General features: G+C 45.5%; 1 protein-coding gene across 2 annotated transcripts in view; it reads left to right on the top strand.

Moving 5' to 3' along the window:
- The first annotated feature begins 5,335 nt into the window (after positions 1 to 5,335).
- The window catches only part of tmem255a (transmembrane protein 255A), a 116,662-nt gene continuing 109,164 nt past the window's right edge, over positions 5,336 to 12,833 (top strand). Inside the window, exons 1-3 of one of the 2 annotated variants that reach the window (XM_078547626.1) lie at positions 5,775 to 5,896; positions 6,098 to 6,240; positions 10,219 to 10,281. In XM_078547626.1, coding sequence (XP_078403752.1) covers positions 5,842 to 5,896; positions 6,098 to 6,240; positions 10,219 to 10,281 — 261 coding nt within the window. In that variant the 5' untranslated portion in view covers positions 5,775 to 5,841. Of the gene's footprint in view, positions 6,241 to 10,218; positions 10,282 to 12,833 lie in introns of both variants that reach the window. The other variant, XM_078547624.1, reaches the window with a different exon arrangement.

Raw genomic sequence — 12,833 nt, forward strand, 5'->3', positions numbered from 1 at the left:
AGATGTGATCATCAATGGTCTAGTTCAATATAAATATCTTAAAACTGCCTTATTGTTGTATAAACACAATTTGTTTCCTAATGTTCTTCTCAGGAAGGTAACCTAACATTACACTCTGGTCATGCCTACACATGACTCCAGTCCCACACTATATGGTTGACCTTTAATGTCCTCTGAAGCATCTCAGTTATAAACAGTCACTACTAAGTGCAGAAATAATGAAATAAGTGGACCAGTCCATTGGAAATTAACCAGACAAAACTTAAGCAATAAGCCTATTCAACCCTGCAAAATCTCTCTTACTAATGTCTGGGGGCTATTGCCTAAATTGAGAGAACAATCCCACAGTCTAGTCAAGCAACAGTCTGGCATAGTCATGTGTATTAACATCTCAGAATGCTCCATTCCCCTCTCTGCATATTTCCTGAATAACTAGCAGGATAGACCTACCAGATGCAGGGGTGAGGGGTGAACATAGTAATATAATGTCGGGCGAGTATTTCCCTGAGAGTCCTCAACAGTAGCCCATGGGGTCGCTTTCTTTCAGGACCAGCAAAGTCAAGGAAATTTCCTCCTAATTATATAGATGTCACCTGCCTCAATTCATGAAGCAGTAGTTCTTCCATGTTGAACATGACTTGGAGGAAGCAAAGAGATAGGATGCCCAATGTTCGCCATCAAGGGTGCCATGGTAGAACTGTCAATTACATTTATTTATATTTTTACATGGAATGTGAGCATCGCTGGCAAGGCTAGCATTTGTTGCTCATCCCTAATTTCCCTTGAGAAGATAGTGGTGAGATGCCTTCCTGAACCTGCAGGCGATATGGTATAGGTATACCTACAGTGCTGTTACAGAGGGACTTCTATGATTTTTGTCCAGCAACATTGAAGGAACAGTGATATAGTTCCAAGTCAGGATGATATGTGGTTTGGAGGGGAACTTGCAAGCTGTAGTGTTCCCAAGCATCTTCTGCTCTTGTCCTCCTAGGTGGTAGAGGTCACGGGTTTGGAAGATGCTGTCAAAGGAGCCTTGGCGAGTTGCTGCAGTGCATCTTGCAGATGGTACACACTGCTACCACTCTCTGTCAGTGGTGGAGGAAGCAAATGTTTATGGTTGTGGATGGGTTACCAATCAGCAGGCTGCTTTGTCCTGGATGGTGTCAAGCTTCTTGAGTGTTGTTGGAGCTGCACTCATCCGGGCCAGTGGAGAATTTTTTAAAAATTCATTCATGGGATGTGGGCTTCACTGGCTGGGCCAGCATTTATTGCCCATCCTGAGCTGCCCTTGAGAAGGTGGTGGTGAACTGCCTTCTTGAACCGCTGCAGTCCATCTGGTATAGATACACCCACAGTGCTGTTAGGAAGGGAATTCCAGGATTTTGACCCAGTGACAGTGAAGGAATGGTGATATATTTGCAAGTCAGGATGGTGTGTGACTTGGAGGGGGACTCCCAGGTGGTGATATTCCCATGCATCTGCTGCCCTTGTCCTTCTAGGTGATAGTGGTTGTGGGTTTGGAAGGTGCTATCTAAGGAGCCTTGGCGAATTCCTGCAGTGCAGCACAGAGATGGTACACACTGCTGCTACTGTGCGTCAGTGGTGGAGAGAGTGATTATTTGTAGATGTGGTGCCAATCAAGCAGGCTGCTTAATATTCCATCATGCTCCTGATTTGTGCCTTTTTGATGGTGAACAGGCTTTGGGGAATTAGGAGATGAATTTCATGCCACAGAATTCCCAGCCTCTGATATGTTTTTGCAGCCATGGAATTTATATGGCAGTTCCAGTTAAGTTTTCGGTCAATGATAACACCCAGGATGTTGATAGTAAGGGAATCAGTGATGGTGGTGCCATTGAATGTCAAAAGGAGATAGTTAGATTCTCTCTTCTTGAAAATGGTCATTGCCTGGCACCTTGTACAGCGCAAATGTTACAAAATTACTGAGCTTGCAGAATCCTGAAGGACATAAATGCCAGACTGGGGCTGTGTTGGGTGGTGAAAAAACCAACACATTTGAGCAACACAATGTCATTCTCACCAACTTAGCAGTCAGGGGCACCTATGTCCACATTAGTGCTAGTATGAGTAACTGTTAAATAGTCCTTGTGAAGACGAAGTACCATCTCCACAATCAGGATATTTTATATTCTGTCGTGTAGTACTACCTACCACCTTGCAAAGTAGGGCAAACTATGGATAGACCTAGCAGCCTGAAATTTAGTATCATTGAGCTATTATGGGCCAGGAGCAGAAAAATTTTATGGCACAATCTCCCGCTCCTTAATCGTCATCAATTCCAGAAGCCAGCATATCAATGCAGGAGTACCATGAGAAAGTGTTCTTAGCCCAATTATCTTCAGTTGCTTCGTTAATAGTTTTCCCTCTGACATAGGGATGAATTTTTTGAGGGGATGTGTTGTTCACCTCCCCCATTAGAAAAGTCAGTTGTGAACCAACTGACTTTAAAAAAGGCTGCCCTAAAATGATAATACATTGTAGGAGGCCTTAATGAGCTCAGCGTGGGACTTCAGCCCCTCAGTGGAAGGAAGTGCTGTCCTTGAGAGCTGCAGGTTAATCAGATTGGCTGGCAGCTCTAGCAGTCCCAACAGCACCAGAACTCTGTAGTGGGCACTGCCAGGACAGCAAGTGGTCCCATGAGAAGACAATATGGACACTGCACTAAGGTAAGTCCGGGGTTTTTGGGCAGGGAGGGATCAGGCACCCTATTGAAGGATGGGAGGAGTGGGGCGGGGGTCAGGTTTTGGAGGCCAGGCAGGGAGGCACAAAGTGGGGTACCATCTTGTGGGGAGTGCCCCCAATGCACACAGGGTACCCCCCAAAGGAGGTACCCCCCTTTTGTCCTGCTTTTTCAACAGAGTTGGTGAAAAAGCGGCCTGCCCAATCTCATCTGCTTTCCACTGCCAACCGTATTATGGTGGTGGAGGTGGAACCAGGCCCTTAATTGGGCAGTTAAGGGCTGCAATAAGCCTAAGGGCTAGTGGGTGCCTTACCTATCCTCCATTTTATGGGAAACAGGTTGGGGATGGGCGGGAAGGCCGTGGGCTAGCCATCCCTAATATATTATGTGCCCCCCCACCAAAAAAAATGCCCGATGGTGGGGGCTGTAAAATTCAGCCCATAGAATATTATTCCTTTCACTGGTGACTCTGCAATGTTCAGCTCAATTCACATTTCAGATGAAGTAGCCCATGCCAGCCCATGCCAGTCTACAGTAGAAATTGGACAATATGCAGGCGCTAATAAGTGACCAATAAAGAAAGAACTTGCATTTATGTCGTGGCTTTCACAACCTTAGGACATCCCAAAAGATTGTAAGTGCTTTTGAAATGTTCTCACTGTTGCCACAGGTGCTTGATAATTACCATCTTGAACAAGGGAAAGCCCAGCCATTATTCGCTGATTTACATCATTGCCAAATTCTCCCCTATGAACTTCTTGGAGGTTACCATTGATGAAGCTGAACACTGCAGCCATTGCTACAAGAGTAGGACAGAGTTTAGTTATTCTGCGATGTCTGACTCACCTCCTGACCTGTCAAAACCGTTCCACCCATCAATAAAGCTCCAGATGATGGAATGATTTTAGAGGGTGTGGTGGGGATCTAGAACTCATTGCTTGAAAGGGTGGTAAAGGCAGAAACCCACATAACATTTAAGAAGTGCTTAGATCTGCACTTAATGTGCCATAACCTACAGACCAAGAGCTGGAAAGTAGACTAAGGCTGGATGGCTCCTTGAAGGCTTGCATGGACAAGATGGGCCAAATAGCCTCTTTCCATGCTGTAAATTTCTATGGTTCTACGATCTCTCCACTGACCTGGATTTGTGTGACTGCAATGACACTCAACACCTCCCAGTATCAGGATAGGGATTGTGAACTGCACAGCCCTTGTTAATCTGTCCAGTTTGATCAGATGATGGGTGCACTATGTTCTAGTTCCAGAGACTGCTAATATCCCAGGGACAGTAGCAACGTGGATACCAACTTGGCTGAGTAATAGGAAAGAGAGAGTAATGTTCAATGGATATTTTTTGGGCTAGTGCAAGGTTTGTAGTGGAGTACCCCAGGAGTTGGCATTGGGACCCTTGTTTTTCCTGATATATATTGATGGTCTGGATCATTAAAATATGGGACTAAGTCATAATGCTCGTTTGGAGAGCTGGTGCTGACACGACGGGCCGAATGGCCTCCTGCTGCGCCATAACAATTCTGTGATTCAGGACACAGCAGTTTGACTGATTGATTAGTGACCCGGCCATTGAACTCGATAACCATCCTTCATCACTTTGACTTATTGGCTGTGAGACAGGTTAGAATGTTCTAGAATTAGACCAATTTATCGTGGAGTTGAATTACAAGAACGGACATTTGAGAATAGCAGCAGTCACTGCGATGTAAGTCATCTAGAACGTATTTTCAGAGAGAATGTTTACTGCACTGTGTAAAATCTTCAGGATGCAGGGCAGCGGATCACCAACGTTAGTTACTTCAGCAGCACATGCTTCACGGACAAAGGGCAGGATTGGCAATGTTGTGGGAACATTGTAACCTCCAAGTTCCCCTCTGAAGTCGCACACAATCCTGTCTTGGAAATCCGCCACCGTCCCTTCATCTCAGCCAGGTCAATATCCTGGAATTCCCTAACTAACACGTGGTAGCAGCATCATCGCCGCAAGAAGTGGCAACAATTCAAGGAGAATCACCACCGCCTTATCCAGGAGAACGGAAAGGGTTTATGCATTTAAATGCTCCGCCTGCATCCTCTGGACAAGATATATATATATATATTTTTTTTTTAAAAAATGTTTATTTTCTCTCAATCCCACGGATCGCTGCATTTCTGTTTCTGTGCTCAAGGAATCTGGAGTTAATTTGCTGGATGTAAACAAAAACAGAAACTGCTGGGAACATCTGAGCAGGTCTGACAGCGTCTGTGGCAGAGAAAGGCAGAGTTAACGTTTCGAGTCCGTATGACTCTTCTTCTACAGAGCTGCAAACGTTGAACTCTGCCTTTCTCTCTCCACAGATGCTGTCAGACCTGCTGAGTTTTTCCAGCCCATTTCTGGGGGAGGGGGTTTTTTATTTTGTTTGTTTTGTTTCAGCGTCCGCAGCATTTTTGCCGAATGTAAAATATGTCCGGGACGTTGCAAGGAGTGGCTTTTATATATAAACCCACTCGCCATAAAACCTCTGCCGTTCCCATATCTAACAGGGTCCCACAACTCTCATCGTCGCTGGTTACATCCCATGTGCTGAATGTGACAGTAGCTGATTTACTGCCGGGTCACTGCCTTTGAAGTTTTATCATTAAAGAGACGTGCGGGCAGATATGAAATCTTCCTTCCTTGCAGCGATTATCCGGACCGGACAATGCAAATGATGCAGTTTATTACTGGGAGTGGAAGGAGTCAAGAGGGAAGGGGGGGGGGAGGAATAATAAAACAAGCAGGGGAGATGTTTTGCAACCTAACGCGCGGAGTTGCGGCCGCTGGAAGGCGGGTTCTCCGCCCCCAACTCATCCATGATATTAAAAAACACAGAACAAACCCCCCAAGGATTTGTACTCCATGTCCTCCTCCCGGGAAGGTTGGGAGAGGGGAGCCTGAGCGCATGCGCGCACGCCAGCGGCCAGCACGGCAGTGCGGGGCAGTAAACAGCAGTGGGGAATCGGAACGTGCAGTCCTGCAGTTTGCCTTCTCCCAGAAAATACATCCACCCGAGAGGGAGAGGTGTGGGGTTGGAGGGGGAAGGCCAGCATGCAGGCTGCTCCTGCACTCCGGGCGGCCTAAGGCGAGGTCTGTTGTAGAGCCATTCAGGATGCAGCGCTCACTGACTCAGCAGCCCAATGGACTGACCCTCCATGACTCTGTAGGTAAGTGCTGCAAGGTGGAAACGGCCTTCCCCAGGGTTATTTTCATGCTCATTCATCATTATCCCACAATATGCACCCAGCCCCAGGTGTGTGCGCGCCGCTGTAACATGTTGCAAATCACTGGGTTTATGGTGCTGACCTCTGCTCAGTTCTTGGGATGTTTTGAATGGGATCTAACGGCGCGCTCCTATCTATTTACAGGGCTGTTCAATAAGAGGAAGAAAGCTTCTGTCTTGGTCAGTGGTGCCCTCCTTATCGCCTCCGTCTTAATTCTGACTGTCGGCTTGGCAGCGACCACAAGGACTCTGAATGTTTCGGTTGGAGGATATTACCCGGGAGTCATAGTGAGTACTGTGATCCTGTGGGACTGTTATTTTTGGGGGGACGGGGGCGGTGGGAGTAGAGAATATATTGAGATTATGAGCAACAATCGCTGCTTCTTTGATCAACGCGGGTTTTATTTTCGTCTAATGTTTCTAGAGACAGGTGCTGGCTGGCTGATTTTTAAAAATGAATAAAACTTTGCCAATCTTTGCAGCGCCGAGTGTTTCAGGCACTTAACTCTGGCGAAGTTTACCTTTTGCCTTTAGTGATCATCTTTGGTACAAATTCTCTCAGGACGAAGATTCAGCGAATTAAATAATCCTAAAATTGCACTTTGAAGCCTTGTACTGGTATTCTTCACAAGGAATCGGCGAACCTCCTTAACCCAGAGAGTGGGATGTAAGATTTGCTACCACATGAAATAGTTGAGGCAAGTAGGGGTGGTTGTGTTTAAGGGGAAGCTAGAAAAGCACATGAGCGAGAAAGGGATAGAAAGGTATGGTGATAAGAGTTAGATTAAGTAGGAGGAGGTTTGCATGGAGTATAAATTTGTGGAGCAGAATGGGCTGTTTGTGTTATGAATTCTTTCTAATTCTATATATGATGTGTGCAGTTCTGGTCGCCACGCTATAGGAAGGGTGTGATTGCACTGGAGAGGGTGCAGAGGAGATTCGCTAGGATGTTGCCTGGGCTGGAGCGTTTCAGCTACGAAGAGACTGGATAGGCTAGGGCTGCTTTCCTTAGAGCAGAGAGGACTGAGGGGGGGACCTGATAGAGGCTTAGCGGAGGTGTCAATAACCAGGGGGCATAGATTTAAGGTAAGAGGCAGGAGGTTTAGAGGGGATTTGAAGAAATTTTTTTTCACCCAGAGGGTGGTTGGAATCTGGAACACACTGTCTGAGGGGATGGTCGAGGCAGGAATCTCACAACATTTAAGAAGTATTGAGATGAGCACTTGAAATGCCATAGCATACAGGGCTACGGGCAAAGTGCTGCAAAATGGGGTTAGAATAGATAGGTGCTTGATGGCTGGCATGGATATGATGGGCTGAAGGGCCTATTTCTGTGCTGTATAACTCTATGACTATGACTCTATGATGCTACACTGGAGCCCCAGAGCCCTTCAGCTACAGAATTTTTGACTTTACTGGAAAGTTAGTCTCAAAGTGGAGGCTGGATACAATTAATGCCTCTTCCCATCAGGAACAGCCTGTGAGAGTTGGGAGGGTAGGTGAATTGTTGATTAATGTAAAAGATTAGTTATGGACAGCATACACCAGGACACCAGGAGTCGAGCCCCTTGATTTTGTTTGAGGTTTGATTTGATGCTGTGGTGAGACTAGATAATGACCAGGCACGTATTGGGGCTGAATTTTATGGGGCACCGCAGTCCCTCCCCCTGCCCCCCCACCACCTAGAACACTGGGGGGAGACCACCCACAATTCTGATGGCTGTCCCGCAGCAATTTAACACCAGGAGCAGCGTTAATCACTTTAAGCTTAGACTTCCATCCCTTTCTCAGGAGGAAGTCCTGAGAGAGCTGTCGGCCATTCAGATGGTCACCGCACTATCTGGCACCATTGGGACTACAGGCAGTTCCACTGTGCTGAGGAACCCAGCTACGCCCAGGGCCGGGGTCTTGGTGAGGGAGGTTGGGGGAGGGTATCGGGGTATTTGGGGGGTGCGGGTTCAAAAGGCCAGAGGAGAAGGGTTAAAGGGGGATGATGTGGCGGGGGTTTGCCTCCAAAGGGCACAGGGGACCTCCTGAGGAGGTACCTCCCTTGCCTGACAGCAGGCTGCGCACCTAAATCTACTGGGCTTGCCATTGGGCCATAAGATGTCGGCCCTCTCCCACCATGGGTAAAATACTGGTGGTGGTGGGATGAGATCCTTAAGTGGCCATTAATTGGTCAGACGCTAGGAATCCTGCGGTGAGTAACCCACCTGACTCCGCAAAGCCTGTCCACCATCTACAAGGCAGAAGTCAGGAATGTGATGGAATACTGTCTGCTTGCCTGGATGAGTGCAGCTTCAACAGCACTCAAGAAGCTTGATACCATCCAGGACAAAGCAGTCCACTTAATTGGTATCCCATCCACAAACATTCACTCCCTCCACCACTGACACACAATGGCAGCAGTACCATCTACAAGATGCATTGCGGTAACTCACCAAGGCTCCTTAGACAGTACCTTCCAAACCCACGACCAATACCATCTAGAAGGACAGGGGCAGCAGATAGATAGGAACACCATCACCTGGAAGTTCCCCTTCAAGTCACATGCCATCCTGACTTGCAAATATATCGCCGTTCCTTCACTGCCGCTGGGTCAAAATCCTGGAACTCCCTCCCTAACAGCACTGTGGGTGTACCTACACCACATGGACTGCAGCGGTTCAAGAAGGCAGCTCACCACCACCTTCTCAAGGGCAACTAGGGATGGGCAATAAATGTTGGCCTAGCTAGTGACGCCCACATCCCATGAATGAATAAAATAAACTTAAGCACCTGAATAAGCCTGACACCTCCCTCAGCTCTCTCCCCTCCTGTAAAATTTAAATCAGGTCGGAGGTGGGTGGGTAGGTAGTGGGCAGGTTGCCTGCTGGATTTGGAGTACCTTCATACCCGCTGGGGGGGTGAGTGCAGAGTCCAGTCCAAGGATAAGAGAGCCGCATGAAAGAAATATATAGAGCAGGTGGCTAAATGCAGAGACATAGGGTGTCAGTAAAAGGTACACGTAGTGGCATTGGTGTGTAGGTTTCTGGTGGAAGGATGGCTGGAGGCATTCTGCATTAGGCTGGTGAGGGCTGATTTTTTTTTTGGCTCCCATCTGAAAGCTGTGCCTGTGGGAGTGCATCAAGTGTCTATAATCCATGATTTTCCATCCATTTGCTCTTAATGGATAGAAAATCAGAGATTCTGGCTGCGATTTCCTGTGACACATTTGCTATGAGCGTCCAGTGATGTGGTAGATGTCAGCTGAGAGTGCAACGCCAGGGTGGGTTGTGAAACATTATGTGAGAAATTGGGTTCGGAGTAAAGGTGCCTGTGCAGAGGGCTAATGGTGATATCTGCTGACATCCTGACTCACTGATGCCCAAATTTAGCAATACTGTTGAGAGCCAGATTTACAAATGATGTCTGGCAACATCTGATGATCTGCATGATGGCAGAAGCTGCAGCTTTTGCTGCTAATGTGATATATGATCTATGCATGGAAATACAGTTCACTATGTCCATTCACTTCCATGACATAGTGATGTAGTTATATCTTTTACTGTATTTAATAATAAATGGTGCAGTGCATTGGTACAGAACTCTAGCATAGATTTTATCCTTTATACATTACATTTTGATTCTTTTATAAATCATGTTGAAATGTACCCTGCCACTTTGCGCATTACATTATTGCAACACAAGAAATGGTTTCTTAAGCACCGTTTCATGAGTGTAGTGCCGCCTTTTTACTTCTAGACGACCCAGTGGTGCAGTGTATTAGTGCCTGTGTCCCCCTACAATGACTTTCTAAATTCATTCAGGTCACTGGGGAGGCTCAGAGTGGAGACTAGTTACTTCTCAAAGAAAGAGTAAACCTGTGGGAATGGCATGTGAGGTGGAGGAACTTCAAAAAGAAAATGATAAGGACGTGGGGGATATAAGTAAAGCCATACATGTAAGCTGTCCCTTGTTTGTTACTTTGACCCTGAGATGTAATTCATTCAGGGAACTATTACTCTTCAGCTTTCTAAAATGTTCTATGTAGCTTTTAAAAATAAAGTTGTACTTGAGGTGTCTTATGGTGTCAAATTTGTGACAATTTGTATTCATATTGCCTGTAATATTTTCTGAAAGAGTGGAGTTGTTAAAACAAATTTTATTCAGCAAAATCAGAAAATGCAGGCAAAGTCAACAAAGCACAGTGTAAATTTTTAAAACTGTGGTGTTTTGATTGGTTTTTGCACAATATAATTTTCATTGGTTTTTGGATCATTTCAGCTTGGTTTTGGATCATTTCTGGGACTGATTGGAGCAAATCTTCTTGAAAATAAAAGACAGATGGTAAGTAGAAGGTTTTCTAATGGAATCCTGCTGCGTGCTCTTGAGCTGCAGCGTATGTATCCTTCAGGCCCTGTAAAATATAGCAATGTGCAAATATTTATCAGTCACAATGTTTTCTCCCAAGATCTCTTAATATGTTAATGCATTAACTAGTCAATGTGTATTGAGTATGATCAATGTAAAAGGGTCAGAAGTGAAATGAGGTGACCACATTCAGTTTAATGGGTTGTAGTTGAAGCATGTAGGTCAGGGGGGGTGGGGGGTCTTGGAAAGAGAGGTTAGGGGGGTGCGGGGGGGGGGGCGATGACCGGTTCAAAAGGCTAGGGGGTTAGGGTTAAAGGCGGGGTGGGGGGGGGGGGGGGGGGGTAGATGACCTCTGATGGGGCGTTGCCTCCAATGGGAACAAGAGGCCCCTAAGGGAGTGCTACAACTCCAATCCATTAAACTGAATGTAGTCACTTCGTTTCACTTCTGACCCTGAAGCACTGGAAGAGACTCAAGGAATTTAGTTAGACTGTTATAAGTGACAGACACCACATTGTCTCTAATGTGTTTAATTTGTTGTCTGTTACTTTAGAAGAGGCTCATAGTGAAATAGACCTGCTTTTAAGCTGCTCAAGCAGTGAGAAGCATGTATTAATGTTTGTTTATTTCCCATCCATCTTTTTAATCTTGCCCTCCACCACCCCCCCACCCCAACCTTTGACTTGTAGTTTTATGACCTGCGTGCCTTTTCTTAGACTCAAATACTGCCGATCCATTGGCCCTCTGACTTGCTGCTGTTTGGTGAGTAGCTAGAAGGTTTGCCCAGCACAGGCCAAGGTGACGTCCCCTTCTTCCCTACGAGAGAGGAAAATGCTCTCCTTCCATCTGGTACAACCTGACAGCACAACGAAGATGGCAAATTAAGGCATAAACAAATTCCACTCTGTGGCACAAAAAAAGGATTATTTATAGCCTTTGTAAGCATTGGCAAAAAGTTTGAACCCACAAAATAACCATAGGTGTTGTTTTCCATTTATTCAACAAAGACTTTATGCTGATACAGGAGACAAAGGACCAATTAAGACACCAAATAGCAGATAAGGCCGCTATACCATAGGCATTGGTACTGAGACTGTAATCTTTAGTAGAAATTTAACTTTAAATGAGTTGGGAGCTGGTTTAAATTTTAGACAGATTCCAAAAACACATCAGAAACAGCCAGTAAAATAGTTACCAGGTAGTCGGATGACTGAATTTAAAAATAAATAAAGTTATCCTAAGTTTAGTAGCTCACTTAGTAGTGTCAGACAGTTCAGTGGTAGCAACCTTGCCTCAAAGTCAGAGTCATGAGCACTTCAGAGATTTGAACACATAATCCAGACTGACATTTCAGTGCAGCTTGAGGGAGTGCTGAACTGTCGGAGGTGTCGTTTTTTAAACAAGTGGATGAAACCGAGATCCCATGACACTTTTCGAAGAAGAGTATTGGAGCTCTCCCAGGGTGCTAGCAGACATGCGTTCCTCAACCAACACCACCAAAATTAGATTATCTGGTTATTTATTGTTTTAGAATAGAAAGTAGAAGAACGTTTAAGATCAGAGGCTAAGCACGTTCAGATAAGGGATGTTCAATGAATGGCCATTTTCACAAGTGGAGAAGCCTGAGTATCTACCAAGCAACAAGAAACCTTAAGAAATTCCGCCCTTCTCATAAGCAGGTGTTAAGTGTTATTTCACAGATTCTCTTTGGCACTGATGCAGATATAACAGAAAATCTGTAGGGTTGATTTATCAAATGTGAATTTGTATATGAGGATGTATGGGAGAACATGGAAGAGTAAATGCCTAGGTATAGGGAATATGCAGGAGTCAACGTTATCCATGATTTTCTGAAAAGCAAAACTGCTGTTGCTGCAACCCTATAAAAGTGTCAATCAATGAGACCTTTAAAATATCAATAACAGAAGCTAAAAGCACTTGACATCTCTTTATCTTGTGCAAAGAAACATTGAGCCATTGACAAATGAGGTCACAGAATAAAATAGCTTATTATAAAAAATAGCTCATAAAGTTGTCAATAAAGCAAAGTTTTCCCTTCTCTGCACCTGTGCCAACAAAGTAAATCTGTTTATAGGATTCTAGGCTCTCAGCCAAGCCTCATTATGCAATTTTAAAGAAAAATGAATGGGTGTTTTTTAATTTGTTCCACACATGCCATTGTTACTATATGGTTCAATGGTTCTGTACAGAATATGTACTGGTGCATGCAGTGAATGGGCATGGAAGTGCCATGAGTTGGCATAGAGAGTATGAGGCACCATAAGGGCAGGGGTGGGGTGGGTATATGTTGGCTTGGAGAGAGCATGGGTAAGACCTTTTGACTTGCCTTTCAAAGGATTCCCAAATCCAGACTATAGTTTACGACTGCTCTGGACCACAAGTCATGCAGAAGCTGGCCCAACTCCACAAAAATTGCAGGGTGGGGTGGGGGTGGTGGGGGTGTCTAGAAGATGCCTACCCCTGAAGCAGAGCCAGCCAGGTTGGGAGTGCAGGGTACAGGCTCACTA

The sequence above is a fragment of the Cetorhinus maximus genome, chromosome 8 (genome assembly GCF_964194155.1).
Source record: "Cetorhinus maximus chromosome 8, sCetMax3.hap1.1, whole genome shotgun sequence".
In the NCBI taxonomy this organism is placed as follows: Eukaryota; Metazoa; Chordata; class Chondrichthyes; order Lamniformes; family Cetorhinidae; genus Cetorhinus; species Cetorhinus maximus.